Source organism: Ursus arctos, unplaced genomic scaffold, assembly GCF_023065955.2.
Source record: "Ursus arctos isolate Adak ecotype North America unplaced genomic scaffold, UrsArc2.0 scaffold_16, whole genome shotgun sequence".
Lineage (NCBI taxonomy): Eukaryota > Metazoa > Chordata > Mammalia > Carnivora > Ursidae > Ursus > Ursus arctos.
In genome coordinates this window covers 31,535,952-31,552,136 of record NW_026622830.1, presented here as the reverse complement: position 1 = coordinate 31,552,136, position 16,185 = coordinate 31,535,952, and the positions used below count along the sequence as shown (strand labels likewise).

The 16,185-nt window shown below is 44.4% G+C and overlaps 1 protein-coding gene across 1 annotated transcript; it reads right to left on the bottom strand.

Moving 5' to 3' along the window:
- Positions 1-2,720: 2,720 nt before the first annotated feature.
- On the bottom strand, positions 2,721-15,937 carry BMP2 (bone morphogenetic protein 2). The gene is made up of 3 exons (XM_026503038.4): positions 15,039-15,937; positions 13,477-13,826; positions 2,721-5,513 (listed from the first exon to the last, which is right to left on the bottom strand). The coding sequence occupies exons 2-3, from the start codon at positions 13,817-13,819 to the stop codon at positions 4,669-4,671; spliced, it is 1,188 nt and encodes a 395-aa protein (XP_026358823.1). The 5' UTR covers positions 13,820-13,826; positions 15,039-15,937; the 3' UTR covers positions 2,721-4,668.
- Positions 15,938-16,185: the final 248 nt, after the last annotated feature.

The window sequence follows — 16,185 nt, the reverse complement described above, 5'->3', positions numbered from 1 at the left end:
AGTAAAAATGAGGCTGCTGAACACACGACCCTCATAGGACATTTTGCTAAAAAGGAGGCACCAACACAAAGTTATTTCTTTGCTGACCCGCCACAGCGGGAAATCAGTTCCTTTTGCCTTCTCTAGCCTGAGCCCATTCACCTCAGCACCTTATTCAAAGCCAACCACGGCATCACAAATTCCAATATCCATTAAATCAAACCTCAAATACCAGCCTGGGAAGCTTTATATCACCCTCAAGGCTCAGTGGTGTTCTACAGTGAACTTAGAACTTTAAAAAAAAAATCAAGTATCATTTTTAGTATAAACAAATGCTTCAAATGTATGACATCTATTTGCTGCCTTCAAAGGGAAAACTTTTAACTCAGACGCTTGGCACTAAGATCACACAGGATCAACTCAGTGGACTGACTTAAGTATTAAACTTTTTTAAAGTACGTTAAGGGCTTGCACCTGCTCCCCCATCCACATAGATGTACTGACACGTATTTGACTAAACTGAATGCGTGCATGCCCAAGCAAGCAAGCAGAGCAGATTTTACAAGATAAGCAACCAAGTGTTTTCATGTCTGAGGGTGGCTAGAACACAAAATTGCCAGTCATCTTGGGAGGGAAAAGAATGCCTTTGAAAAAAATATGTAGAACATCATTTCAGATATGGTAAAATGTATTCAGATACCATCCTGTATACAGGTTTTGTTGTTTTGTTTTTTCCCTTAAGTACTACTTCTTAGAGAGGGGCTAAACTCAGTCCAACTCTCTGCTGTTGTGATTGAGAAGATAATTATCAGGACCTTGCTACTCAAAGTATAGTCCATGGGCCAGCGGTTGGAGCTTCACCTGGGCGCATCTCAGAAATGCAGACTCTCAGGCCCCACCTCAGATTCACTGAAACAGAATCTATATTAGAACATGATCTCAAGGGGTCTGTGTACACATCAGTCTGCGTTCCCCTTGAGGCAGTACCGGTGATTCGTATGCACATTAAAATCTAAGATGTTGGGGCGCCTGGGTGGCTCATTTGTTAAGCATCTGCCTTCGGCTCAGGGCGTTATCCAAGGGTCCTGGGATCGAGCCCCGCATCGGGCTCCCTGCTCCGCTGGGAGCCTGCTTCTTCCTCTCCCACTCCCCCTGCTTGTGTTCCCTCTCTGGCTGGCTGTCTCTCTCTCTCTCGGTCACATAAATAAATAAAATCTTTTAAAAAAAAATCTAAGATGTTTTATTTAGAGCACTGGCTCCCCAAGTTAGGTAGAAGTTCACTTTGAAATTTGCAGGGCAGGGAGATAGTAAAACAAACAAAAAAAAACCTCTGCCCTGGAGAATACTATCGGGCTGTAATTTGTGTCAACAAAGTAGAGGAAAAAGGAAAAGCATTTTACCCAAGTGAAGCAGACTTGCATTTTATCCATCTCATCCTACTTGCCCCCTAAAAAAATAAACCAAGAAAGGAATAGGGCAATCTTGGTTCTTTGCAATTGCCCATCTGTATCATACTCATTCTACAGTTCAGTTACTTATTGCAAGGCTATGTTCCTTTTGCCTTGTAACAGATTGGGGGCTGTGGCATCCAACATTCCGTGAACCAGTATCTTAACATTAATGACGGCAGAAAAGAAACACACTCTTTAAAAAAGTGCTTTGAGCTGCACAAACGATTTCTCCACCTCCAATAAGAAATTGAGGGAAAAGACATGGATCGTTAAGATTATCTAGCGATAATCTTGGCCTCTTGAGGTACAATTTAAAGCAGCAATTGGAGTAGGAATTATGAAAAGATGGAAGTACAGATAAATTTGTAAACTTTCACCTTCCCCCTCCCCAATTTTGAAGGCAAAAAATGAAAAGAGCAATCTGGACCTGCCATACAGGTTAAAACCATGCCAGGGAGAGCACACAGCCCAGACAAGCACAAAAACAGATGACACAATTTAATCAATTTTGAAAGGTAATCTTCCAAAATTCAGAAACTAATACATTTTTTTAAAGCCAACTCTAAAAGGATTCAAAGATTCCTGTAGAATAGCCACTGAAGATTCAAAAGATTCAGCGTCATGGAGTTAGTTTTGACACTGTTTCTCAGAATGGAGAATGTGAGCCAAAACGTCTGTAAGAATGTAGAATATATGTAAGAATATTCTGTTTCTCAAATGAGCTGCCAAGGTCAGAGTCCTCAACTATTACAAAATCTCTGAAACTAAACTGAAGCTGAAAATAACATCATATATATATATATATATATATATATATATATATATATATATATGTAATATATATCACATAGCTTCATGTTTTTATACCTATTACATATTATGTGTATATATTTACATGTTTGTGTATAGTTTATATACATATAAAACACGCAAGAGAACACATTTGAGTTGATACCACTGAATACCACTTTAACAAAAAGTCAGAACCAATGAAGCAGAAAAATCAAAAGCATAGACTGACTTGCCAAATGGATGGAAATTCTTGTGCTATAATATCACGCTCTCATCCAGAGTCTTTGGAGATGAGAAAACATGGGTTACTGTTTGTTAAGACAGTGAAGTCTGCCCCCCACCTTCGTGCCAAATGAGGGTGAAGGGTGGCTGGAGAACAGCGGTCGTCCTGCCCTCCAAACTTGGTTCTAATACGAATGACTCTCACCTATGCAAGAGCAACAGGCATCGGCATGAAAAGGAAGGGAAAGACTTTTAAAGCAGAAGGAGTAAAACATAACTAGTATTAATTTAAAAACACGGTCTACATACTCTCAAGGCAAGGGTTAAATCTATCACAATCAAAATGTAACTACATTCATGGTCATCCCAAGTTAATTCCTGGGGAGAATCTGATTATAACAGTCTGTTCCTTGACAAACACACTCTTTTTTCAGCCAATTCCAAGGCAAGGCTAGGGAACATTAGAACTAGGCCTCACCAATCACAGCAGGATCAGAGGTGACGCAGAGTCCTAGACATTGACCTAAAACACTTCCAGTACAGTAGTGGGGAGTTGTGGGTTCCCTGGCTGTATAGACTTACCCACCGAACCCTTCCTTGGGTCTGATTTCGACACAGAGCACAGCAGCCCTGCCGCTGTGCGAGTTCACTCTGAGTGGCCTAATTTGACTTCATTCTGCTTGGGCTTCTGTCCAATTGGCAGATGTCCTTGTAGAAGCTGATCTTAGACACTTTCCCTTTCTAATTTTTTGGCACCGTTGCCTCTGTTGCATGGGATATCATCTCTGGAACTTTATCTTGGGTTTCCCAGGTTTTGCTTGTTTTGGAACTTTGGTTTGCTCTTAAATCTTTCTCCTAAATCATGAACCCCAAAGAGGGTCACATGAAATACTAAATCATGGCTAATTCCTTTGAGGCAAATATCAATTATCAAGTGACTTGCTTGCACATTTCCAGCCATTCCTTGTCTTTCCCCCACCTCCCTCCGAAATGAGTAACTTCAGAAGCAAAAATGCAAACACGAGGTAATTATCATGAATGCTGCACAAATGCGCCATTTTCTCTTACAGGTTGGACTTTATAGAATGAAATGCCAGGGCTCTGATATTTATTATCTGAAAGAGGTTTAACATTTGGAGAAATGTGTTCACATAACCTTGGAAAGAAAAGCAAGCTGATCCAACAGAGAAGAGACGGTGGGCAGAAAACATGATGGGCACAATTTTGCTGTGTGTTGGGCAAAGTTAGAAAACTGGGTCCTTCTGAACATAAAGAGCTCCCAGATGAGGTAACAGTTAAATACAAATCAATTTCCAACTCTTCATGAGAGCCACTGCATATCCATTTTAAATATACATGACCACAATATTAATAATGAAGAAATCTTATGTTTTATTTAATACTTTGGCCAGACCAACCCCTTTGAAGGGATCACTAGTTTAGGAAAGAAGAACAACAAACCATCATTCACTTTCCTGCAGGTTTATCATTTTCCTAATTATTTCTATTGGTCCTGCTTTATTCTTTCTGCAAATTAAGGGGTAGGGGAGTGTTTCTATATTAAATCAGCGATGTCTGGTTCTTATCCAAATATTCCACCTAATAAGGATGTAAGTTCTCATGGATTGGACAACCACTCCGCAACATTCCTGAGAATTGAATAATATAATAATCTTGAAAGTCAGCAGAGTGGATTATCCACTTTTTTTTTTCTGGACTTGAACTTGTGACCTTAACAGTAGCACTGCAAAAAAGCAAATGTGCTAAGCACTTTGCCAGAGTAACCTTCCATGTAGACTTTTCATCTTAAATACACACAACTGAAAACAACAATTTTTGGAAAATTATGTACAAACCCAATACTTCTTTTGATTACATATAAATACAAATTAGCTATCTTTCCTAAAAAGTGGTTATAATAGTAAATAAATACAAAATAAATCTGACCATTATACTTCATGTGCTGGGGTTGAACCCATATAAAATGTACAACTAAATACATTTTAAAATCTTTAAGGAATAATTCTCTGATTAAAATATTTGTTTTCCCAACTTCTTTTCGTAGATATAAATATATTTTCAAAATAACTGTGTTTTTTTTCTCCATTCCATTCCATAAATAAAGTCTTCATTGGGAAATATTAAAGTGTCAACTTGTTTTTTTTTTGTTTTGTTTTTTTCTAAAATATATATATATATATTTATTTTATTTTATTTTGCTGTGCTAACGACACCCACAACCCTCCACAACCATGTCCTGATAGTTCTTTAATACGACCTTTTCGTTTTCATCAAGGTACAGCATGGAGATAGCACTGAGTTCCGTTGGTACACAGCACGCCTTGGGAATCTTAGAATTAACGGAGTTGACCAACGTCTGAACAATGGCGTGATTAGTGGAGTTCAGGTGATCTGCCAGGGGAAAAGGGCACTCCCCGTGGCAATAAAAGGCATGGTACCCCGGGGGGGCTACGATCCAGTCATTCCACCCCACGTCACTGAAGTCCACATACAAAGGGTGTCTCTTACAGCTGGACTTAAGGCGTTTGCGCTGTTTGTGTTTTGCTTGGCGTTTTTCTCTTTTGTGGAGGGGGTGTCCTTTGCCATCGTGGCCAAACGTTACTAGCAGTGGCCTGATCTGTGACCAGCTGTGCTCATCTTGGTGCAAAGACCTGCTAATCCGGACGTGTCTCTTGGAGACACCTTGGTTCTCCTCCAAGTGGGTCACTTCCACCACAAATCCGTGGTTGGCGAGCCCCTGTGCCGTCCACCTCATCACAGCAGGGGTGACGTCAAAGCTCTCCCACCTGCTTGCATTCTGATTCACCAACCTGGTGTCCAAAAGTCTGGTCACGGGGAACTTCAAGTTGGCTGCTTCAGGTTTTAGAATTTCATAAATATTAATTCGGTGATGGAAACTGCTATTGTTTTCCAAAGTTTCCTGCATCTGTTCCCGAAAAACCTGAAGTTCTGCTGAGGTGATAAACTCGTCGGTGGGGATAGAAGTTAAATTAAAGAAGAATCTCCGGGTTGTTTTTCCACTCATTTCTGGCAGTTCTTCCAAAGATTCTAATTTGACATAAAAACAGGTGGAAAAGAAAAAAAAATCATTCAGTAAAGTAAGTAATGACAATCTGATGATATAGGAGAATTTGTAAACCTCATTTCAGGGCTGATTTAACCCATGTAAAAGTTTGCAACCAGAAAATAAAAACTTCCCCTTTAGATAAAAAGGAAGCCTCCCTTTTCTGTACATTTATGTCAACATGCACACTACGAAGCAAAACTTCACCCATCGTTGTTAGGTGGTTTTTTTATTTCATTGTGACGTTTTTAATCCGATACATGGACGCTGCTTCCAGGTGGCTGTAATAATGGGGGACACACTGAAGCATTTCTTTGGAAGTCACAGACTTTAGGGGGGGGAAAAAAAGCACTATAGTTAGTAGATGTCTAATGAGTGAGGATTTGAGGAAATTATTGCATTTCTTAAAAAGAAAAAGGCTTTAATGTCAATCCCTTAAACGGTATTCTAAAACATTACTCTGCAATTTAGATGATTTACAAATCTCAATATACAGATTTCAGTTTCCTAATTAAAGAGTCTGAAACTCAACATCAACGATGACATTTTGCAAAGCACACCCTACTATTTTACTCCAAGTCCAGAGACAAAGGCATTTACAGGGATCGACTTCTTTGGAAGCGTAAGGGTGGTACTAAGACACTGTAGTAATTAAGGCCAGACAATTTCAAGAGAAGGAACTTCCTAACTGTTGTCTGTTCTCTCACCTCCTTATGACCTCAAAAACCAAATCTCGTGTTAGATACTTTTAGAAGAAAAAAAAAAAAAAGACTCTCTTCTGTTTTTAATTCCTTTGTCCTTAAAAAAAAAAAAAATATTACATACACCTACCAAATAGACACAAAACCAAAAAAAATTATGAAAAATTAATAAAAATACTCTTATGAGATTCGTGACAGGAGGGATAATCTCATCCTACTGCAGAATAAACATTCTCTATCTAGTATCACCACTTTAAGTGGCCTATGCATAAAAGGTCTTCTGATTTAAGATTCCTGAATTTAAATTTTAAGGAGTACTATTTTCCAAGCAAACATAAAGTATAACGGCACCGTGCATGCTTTAGTCTGCGAATCATCAAAGGTACACATTATCATTAAATTGGCATTAAATAGCAACAGAATTTGAGACATTTGGGTTTATTTTCTTCTAGCTTTACCACATCCTGTCCTTTCATTGTCAAAAAACTCAACCTGCTTCATTCAGGATCTAACCTAAGTGCTAACAAAACCTGTCTGACCATATCATTATCATAAATGGAAACTGTATTGATTAATTTAATGGCTGTATTTCCCCTACGTCAAGCAGCTATAAGTGGTTCAGAGAATGTAGATACCTTAGCAAAGGAGAATCACTTCAGATCACTCAACTCAAAGGGTTCTACTTGTGTAAACCTTCATCATCAGAGCAGCAGTCATCCCTGCAAGCTAAGTGGAAGCATCAAGTTCAAGAGGGACCCTTTACACCAAATTACGGAGTAATGCTTTAATGGGATGCTTCTCAAACTTCAATCTTCACACAAAACCCCTAAGACACCTTAAGTCTTCAAAGGCAGATTCTGATTCAATGGCCCTGGGCGGGGGGGGGGGGGGGGGGTGTAACCCTGAGATTCAGCATTTCTAGCAAGCTCCCAGGTGAGGCTGTGCTAGGAGCTTCTGGATTGCCCTTACAGGGTGAAGGTTTTAAAGGATGCTTTCACATTCAAATGTCAATTCCAGGAGCATATTTTAAAGTGATTTCTGGTCAAATAATACAAAAATGAGTAGAAGAAACAATAGTGCTGGCCAAGGAATAAGAGGTGAGTCCTTGGGTGGGCAGCCAGGGACTCAGAACAGAAAGATCTTTCAAAGCTCATCTACTTGGGACATGGAGACTATCAGGCCAAGAAGTAAACCGTCCATGGTCCCCTCATGCCTGCTAATCTACACCTGCTGGGAATACCTTTTGGGAGCTATTCACACTCTAAGCTAATGGTACTTCAGGCCAAGCACTATTTTTATTTTTTGTTTAATTTTCTTTAAATTCAATTAATTAACATATAGTGTATTATTAGTTTCAGAGGTAAAGGTCAGTGATTCATCACTTGTATACAGCACCCAGTGCTCATTCCATCACGTGTCTTCCTTAATGCCCATCACCCAGTTACCCCATCCCCTCACCCAATTCCCCTCCAGCAATCCTCAGTTTGTTTCCTATAGTTAAGAGTCTCTTATGGTTTGTCTCCTTCTCTGATTTTGTCTTATTTTATTTTTAAAATAACTCTCCAACCAATCAGAGCAGGGCTCTCTTCCATGGCTCCAACAAGTATCAAGGATTGTGTTTAGCTCCTTCTTTTCTTTCCACCCTCTAATTCAGGGGCCCTCTAATGTTTCCACTGAAGGCGTTCTTTTAGCAGAGAAGCCAACAGATACCAAAGAAAAAAGGAGTGACATGAAAATCAGCAGTGTCCCCCGGATGTAATGACATAAAGCCAGATCTGGCTTGAACTACTGACTTTTCTGATACCAGCACACCTAAGAACACTCTTTTCTTTTAAAGAACAGGGAAGAAAGGCAAATTATCCAGGGCATTTGCTGAACAGCTGTATTAATAAGGTGCCCAGAGAAATCACAATTGCAACAAGAACTCTGATTCCAAATCCATAAATGAAAAAGAAAGAAGTTACGAACACATACAGACATGAACACACACAGACACAAGGGGACACGGGGACACACACACACACACACACACACACACACACACACCCCGGCAGCCAGAGGATGATAATGAAGGGACACTCACCAAGACCAGCATGAAAGACAAGTCAAATGAGTAAAGATGGGTATAAAAGAGGCATAAAATAGAATAACCCTCTAGAAGAATAAATCTAAGACTGCAGTGAATCATATCAAATTGCCACTGTTTGACTAGATTTGATACGTTAAAAAAACAGCAATTTCATGTACTTCAAAATCTCACCGTAAGTTAAGTAGCGGAGAGGATAATCACTCAGCAACCTTAGCAAAGGGAAGAACTGCACTATCAAACAGTAACGAGAAGACCTTTCCCTGACTTCCCAGCTTCATTAAGAACCTCTATTTGTCCTTAATACAAAGGACTCTGGTGACACCCCCGTGGACTCAGGTCACAGAGGTAACTCCAAACCCAGTTAAAAAAAAAAAAAAAAAAACAAAAAAAAAAAACGGCTCAAGTGTGGGGCACCTACCACCACTTCTTTTGATCTGCAAGGAACAAATTTCTTCTTAAGGGTAGAAAAATCAAAACCTATTTGAAAGAAAATAAAGAGAAAAAAAAGGTGCAAATCATCACACCACACATGGGGATTCTGAAAATATAGAGCATTTACCTAAGTAGGTAATGTATGCTTTTTTAGAGGCTTACATGGTTATTAATTCTCTGTAAATAACCCTTGTTGAATAAGCTGAACTTGTCAAGGGATTTGGGTATGCCAGCCTGTTTTAGACCTGGGTTCTTGAACTTCTGAGTTCTTATTCAAACAGATGGAGCTCTGGCTGCGGAGACGTAGGGAAGGAAAATAAGGCACCAGTCACATCTGACCTCGCCTCCAAAAGTGAAGTTCTAACTTAATCAGCTACACTCTATCAACTATTCATCTACATCCAAATAATACAATAGATGAGGCTGAATTCCCTCAGCCAGCCTGTTCCCTCTGGCCTCCTCTTCCCTAGACAAATGGGGAAATTGGACGTAAGAGAAAGAAGTCTTCAGGATAATGCACCTGGCATGCTGGAGGCTTCTTTGTGTCACACCTGGCACTAAGATCTTTACCGGAATCATCTACAACAAACCAATTAGGGAGGGACTCTTATTATCTTCATTTTGGAAATGAAATTGTTGAAGCTCAGAGAGGTTATGTGACTTTCCTAAGGTCACCAAGCTAATTAATGAAGAGCAGAGCTATGAACTTGAGCCTACTGCAGTTTCTAGCCACTAGGTGCCACTACCTAACACAGGGAAGGAGTCAAAAACTCAAGCAAGGGGCGCCTGGGTGGCTCAGTCGGTTGAAGAGTCTGCCTTCAGCTCAGGTCATGATCTCCAGGTCCTGGGATCCCTCACTTCCCGCTTGCTGCTCAGTGGGAAGTCTGCTTCTCCCTCTCCCCGTGCCCCTCCCCCCACTCATGGCTCAAGGGTGTGCATGCGGGCGCCTGTGCACTCTCTCTCTCTCTCTCACAAACAAATAAATAAAATCTTAAACAAACAAACAAACGCAAGCAAATGTCAAAACCATTAGGGGCACATTTATATTTGCTACAGTAATAACCGCAGGGTAAGTTCTTTCCCAACCAAAGGGACAGAAATATACCATCACCCAAGTATAGTGGAGAGAAGACACAACTAAGAGAGGCAGGGCCCCTGAGACATGCAGATCTTGTCTGCAACCACTGATATCTTACAGCTGCCTTTTTATCCTGAAGAGGTGAGTTTTAGCAGAAAAGGGAATTCTCATTATGTTTTGAGAATTTTGCAACACTCTTTGGACCAAAAACGTCCATTAAGACGACAACAACAACAATCTGGGGGGTGCCATAGCAAATCAGTACCACTGGAAATCACTGCCCTGAAATGAATTGTAAGTGGCTGAGAATAAGAAGCAATGTATTCTAGAATATAACATAACGGCTAGAGAATTAATATTGTCAAGGAGAAAAAAATGTAAAATGAAAAGGTTAAAAGAAAACTGTTTTGTTTTGTTTTTTTTTAAAGACAACAAAAGATTTGGCAACTAAAGGAAAAGTATTGCCATCCTCACACCCCAGTCTGGCTTCTGCCCACCCGTACCTCCAGCACCTTTAGAATGATCATGTGTCCTCTTACTGTCCTTTCGACAACTTAGTGAAATACACAAAGGACAAGTCTAAAAAAGACAAAATGGCTCGATGAGAAGGATACAGAGGAACCACCAAAAGAGTGGAGGACAGAAAATATTAGTCCAAGAACAATTGTTGGGCACGAAAGCCTCAACCTCCAAAGACTTCCACAGAGAATGCCTGTGCTACTTGATGGGGCCCTTCTTCAGGACACCGAACCACCTGGGGACACTAGGAAGGCGCATCAGGTAAGTTTTGCTCTGGGGGGTGTATATGTCCAAATCCTGTGCTGACACTGGGCATTTGTGATACAAGTTCTCTCTCACAGGGCAGCGGCTGCTTCTTGAACTCTACTATACAGATATTTTCATGATAATTACATTTGTGGGAAAAGGGTTGATCTCTATTCAAAGGCTTTAGTCATGGAGGCAAATAATTCCATTGTTTCACTCAAAAAGACGACAGTGTCCTTCAGAGTCGGGAGAGCAAGCGAGCACATGGTCCTTCTATATTACACGCTGACAGGAAAGCAGAAAGACTTTTTGCAGGGCCAATGAAGTCAACCAGTTTCAATGTGTTTTTAACTACAGTAAAGCTGAGAACACTCTTTCCAGCTGGAGACGTGATTTTTCTGTCTTCAGTGGCCGTTGAGAAACGTCTATGTGGCCAGAGAACTTTTTAATGACTGAAAAAAGAAAATTGTTGCAACACTTTGGTCCTCCTGAGTGAAAAGTATTATACAGAGGACTAGGCAAAGTTTAATAGGAGAAATGACAACTGAGCATTTCATTTCAGATCGCCGGCCTACTTATCTTCACCCAGTGGTTGGTATCTGATAACCAAGGTATCTCTCGTCTTGTAATTTCACCAAATCATCCAGATCCCACCCAAAATAAAACCAACAGGTAATTCTTGGAATCAGGCCCTCAGTCCTCTACCAAACAAATGCCCATCAAGGTTGCATGAGCCAAGTTCCACTCTTAAGCCAGAAGCCTTAATCACATGGTTTATTAAAAGATTTTTAGTGCCATGCATGGCACAGGGATGTTTCTAAAAACCAAATCCTGGGTTCCACAAAAATGAAATGGTCTTCGAAAAATGCATCATGTGGCCTAACGATATACTAGTCATAAGAAGAAAAGAAATGGATTTGATGAAATTGGAGGGAAAAAATTATATGGCTTTTCTCTATCATCTCACTGCATTAAGATCTAACATTACTCTTAAGTTGATTTTAAGTAGGTTGATAACTTCCATACTGTTTTGCACATAACATTTATACTTTTAAAGTGATAAATTCTGACTTATAAACTCAAGCATGCTATTTAAGTTAAAAATAACACACTCAATCTGTAGCCTGTTTAGTTTTGATCAAGCCACTTCTAGAGGAAGAAAGAGAAATACAGACTTCACTGATGGAATCCTCATGCAACCGAATGTTTCAGGTGTCAAATGACTTAAATGTTCCTTCTTTTAAGTTAGAAGAGACACATAGTACCCTCTTGTCCTTAAAAATAGTTAAGAGTGGTTCCAGGCTAAATTTCCAGGACAGGTGACTGAAATAGCTACTCTCGATACTTTTCTATGCAGAAAAACAATTCTAATCAGCATCAGCTGGGAACGATGAGCTGCATCTATCATCACCCCAAGGTTACGCTGACAGAACATTCAGGAGTGAAAACATTTCTACATATGACAACGGACAACTTCTGCTTTCAGTGAATGAATCCTGAAGGAGTAGAATGATATCTTATATCCTTTCCCATTGAATCTCTACTGCAAAAAGCACCTCACTTGGAAATGTGCTGGAAAATGATGGATTACGATAAATGGATTATCAATTCAGTGTCCCCTTCACAGCATACAGCAGCTTTGATGAAGAAGGACCTTTTGTTATGCAACCTGCCTTTGGGACTTCTTCCCAGTACCCAGTGCTGTTCTCACAAGTGCATCCTTCGCAGGGAGAGAAAATGCCTGGCTGTCACATTTCTTACTTGTTTATATCAGAGCATAGATTTCTACTTGAAATTTACCACCTCAAGGCAAGGCAAGAAAAGGAGAACTTTACTCCAAATTCCCCAATAACCTCCAAGTGGCTGCTCTGTGACATACAACTTTGGACCTGTCTCTAGAACTTGATGAAACCCTTGCTCTATTATGGAATGTATTAAGCCAAAGGGGAATTTAAAAGTGTAGAAAAAGAACTAAAGTGGAACATATTTTTGACTAATCCACGAACTTGGGTACAACAGATGTCAATAGCTTCTCTCAGACATTTCAAATCCACTAAATGCTTCTCTGATGAAACAAGCAGAAATATCCTACCTTAGGAAAACCACATCCAGTATCGTAAGAGAAAAAAAAAATCCACATTTCAATGCACATGAAGAAAAAAAAAAAAAAAACAGGCAGCTGCTGCAAAAGCTTTTATCTGAAGGCTCCCCTTGTCTCTACTAGGGAGTTCATCTCAGATTTAAGCACAAAACAAGAAAGTCATTGTGGAAACAATAAGATTGATTGTGGAATTGATCTCCCACGGGGATTAGATAGGGATTCGAAATCTTCCAAACCAGACCCAGATCAACTGTAAATTAGAAAGACTTTGGGGCCCCAGGCTTTGATTTTTCAATAGTATCTCTGAAAACTCTGCCCTTGGCTCTGTCTAGCCTGAAACCCCAGCTTAAGCAGGAGAAGCAGACTTACAGGGCAAGGGCTTCCAAACAGACGTAAAAAGATCCCAATCTGCCCCCCTCCTTTTCATTCTTCCCCTATGAAATTCTTGCACATTTAGCTGACTAGAGGCATGCCTTTTGCCCTCATCTTCCCCATCACTTGATTTCTTTCCAGTTCCTGGAGGAGGAGTCGCTCGTCTGGCTGCAAGCCAGGAAAAGGGTGCGGATTTACCAAAGGGGAATCCCTGGCTCCCGCGCCACACAGGCAGTGCGTTAAAACCAGGTTCGGAAAGGTTCTTACAAAGGCAAGAATGGAAACGTCTGCGGCAGCGCTCCCGCCAAGCTGCCTTTCCAGGGATGCCAACAGTCAGCCCACGGTGGGGAGCTTTTGGAGGTGACTCTCCGCCCGCATCTCCGCCCCCACTCTCTGCTCCACGCCTCACCTTCGTGGTGGAAGCTGCGCACGGTGTTGGCGAGGCTGGCTGCCCTCTCCAGCCGGTGGTCCGGGGCGGGTGCGCCCGGCTGGCCCGAGTGCCGGCGGTACAGGTCCAGCATGTAGGGGGGCACCACGGCGTCCCTGCTGGGGGTGGGTCTCCGCTTCAGGCCGAACATGCTGAGCAGCCGCAACTCGAACTCGCTCAGGACTTCTTCCGAGGGCTGGGACGAGGAGCGGCCAGTGGATGCCGCGAACTTCCTCCGGCCCAGCTCGGGAATGAGACCGGCCGCGCCGCCCAGGAGGACCTGGGGAAGCAGCAACGCTAGAAGACAGCGGGTCCCGGCCACCATGGTCGACCTGCGGACAGGGCCGACGTGAGTCACCGCGTTCCCGGCCCAACCCTCTCCCCTTCCGCCCCCACGTCCCCCGGCTCCCGCTCGGTCCGTTGCCTCCTCCTCCAGGGTGCCCACCTGGTTTGCAATACTCGCGGGGATACTTCAAAGGGGCTGAAGCTCGAACGTTTGGGAGAATGGAAAGCCCCTAGTCCCTGAGCCCGAAGGCTTTTCCCCTTCCATCTCACCCTCATCCATCTGACACGATTTGCACACACACACACACACCCCACCAGCGTCAAGACTGTCACCTTTTTTTCCGTGACACTAGCGCTGACAGCCTGTGCAGGGAACCTGGGGAAACCACCGCTTGGTCTGACACCTCTCCGTTCCCTAAACAAACCCAAACACATTGCCCAGCGCTCGCTTCATATAAACACGCACGAATGGTGCATGTGACTTCCTTACAGGCACTGTATAGAACTTCCTGATACACACACACACACACACACACACACACACACAGTCTATAACTTCCAGACCCAGTAAACTCAAGGCCACAACTTCCGAAGCCACTTGCAACTTGTGGCCCACACCTCTAACCTCAGAGGTGTCAGGACGGGCTACTCAGACCCCGAACCCCCCACCCCCATGCAGTCAAGATACACACGTATATTCCTCGAATTATGTAAATAACAAGTATCTATTAATTCACGTGTCAATACAAGGTGGTATTGAAGTACCGACCCCCCTCGCATTCCTGGAAACAAACAGGGAGAACCCCAACTTCTAGCAGTTTCCTAAATAGGGACTTGGCTCTGAGTAGAGAGCAGGTCTTCCTGAGAAATTTGAAGAAGGGAGAAAGATGGCCATGGCAGAGCGTAAAGGTTGGCAACTAACGGGTGAAATCCAAGGGCCACCCTCTCGAAGGAATTTGACTTTTTCTTTTTTTTTTTTTTTTTTTTTAATCATCTAAGTGTTAACAGCCCTAATAAAATACTGAAGAGAGGGAAGGGAGGAGGGGCGGAAGAGTGCGAGCCAGGAGGGCCAAGCTGACGGTCGCTGGGGGCGGTAGGACGGGGGCATCCCTGCAGGGGCTCTGCAGCACGTGGACCTGGAGGGGGTCTGTTTACGTCCGGCCAGGCCCGGCCCCAGGACCGGCTCAGCGGCAGCAGCAGCGGCCGCCCGGGCCCCGCGCCCAACCCCCCAGTCCCAGTCCGGGGCCCACGTCCTCTACCTTTAGGAGACCGCAGACCGTCTAAGAAGCACGCGGGGACACGTCCATTGAAAGAGCCTCCACATGGAAAAAGCTCTGCTCGAAGGACCTGGCGCAGGGACCGGGTTCCCTTCCTTTGCCTCCTCCTCCTCCCGGGTGCCGGCGGGGCAGTCCTTCTCCTCACGCAGAAAACGGCGTCTCGGGGTCGCGCCCAGCGGAGGAGTGGAGGGGCGCGGGGTCCGGAGGCGGCGAGGCTGGGTCCGCTGGGGCAAAGGCACCAGCGCGAAGTGGGGAGCGCAAGCTATTCTCCCTGCAAGTTCAAGAAGTCTCCAGCCAAGTGCTGACACACAACAACAGCGAGCAGGGGGAGGAGTGCGGGGCAGGGAAGGGAAGGGAGAAAGGAAAAGCTGGTGCTGTCGTTGTCCTTAGGAACCAGCGCCCGCGGGACGCGTGGCCCCGCGTGGGGCCGGCTGCGGGACTCGGGGGGCAAGAGTCGGGCGCTCCGCGCTAGCTCCGCCGCGGCCCATGGCTCGGGGCAGCCATCCTGGGAGACGCCGGGTCCGGAGAAGGGCGCAGCGGCGATCTCGGTGCCGGGCGAGTTGCCCCCCCGCATCACTCTGCCTTACTCCAGCGCACCCCCATTAGCGCTAGCCAGCTGAAACCCCCGCGGCTCCGGCGCTCCGGCGTCCTCGGGCGCATTCTCCGGCGAGGCGAGCCGAGTCCCGGGCCGCCGAGGCGGGTGGCCGCGCTCTTCCCTCGCTCTCCTAGCCCCCGGGCCAAGCTGCGGTGCGCTTTGTGGCCAGCCTGGGGTCCGCTCACACGTCGACCGGCGCGTCGCAGGCCCCCGAGTTCGGGCAGTAGGTGATCGGCATCGTGGCGCTCGGGCTCGGCTCCCGGCTCCCCGGCGCTCTGCCCGCCGGTCCTCGGCTCTGGCGCGGCCCGGGCAGCCGAGGCCACGGCGCAGTGGCGCGCACGGCCGGGCGCTCCAGCCCGCGTGAGGTCTGCGGCGCGCTGGTGCCTCGCAGCCCCCAGTAATCCGCGAGGCGCTCGCCGCGAGGTCGTTCGGGTCGGCGGCGGAGCCTGTGGCGGCTGATGTCCGGCGGCGGCTGCCAATCCCCGGCGGGGTGTGGGAAGCGGAGCGGCGGGCGCAGCGCAAGCCGGGCGCAGC

Excerpts from the sequence above, each read along its gene's own strand:
- BMP2 (XM_026503038.4), bottom strand. The coding sequence starts at position 13,819 with ATGGTGGCCGGGACCCGCTGTCTTCTAGCGTTGCTGCTTCCCCAGGTC. Across the intron at positions 5,514-13,476 it reads GCGCAGCTTCCACCACGAAG|AATCTTTGGAAGAACTGCCA; the intron begins GTGAGGCGTGGA and ends ATGTCAAATTAG.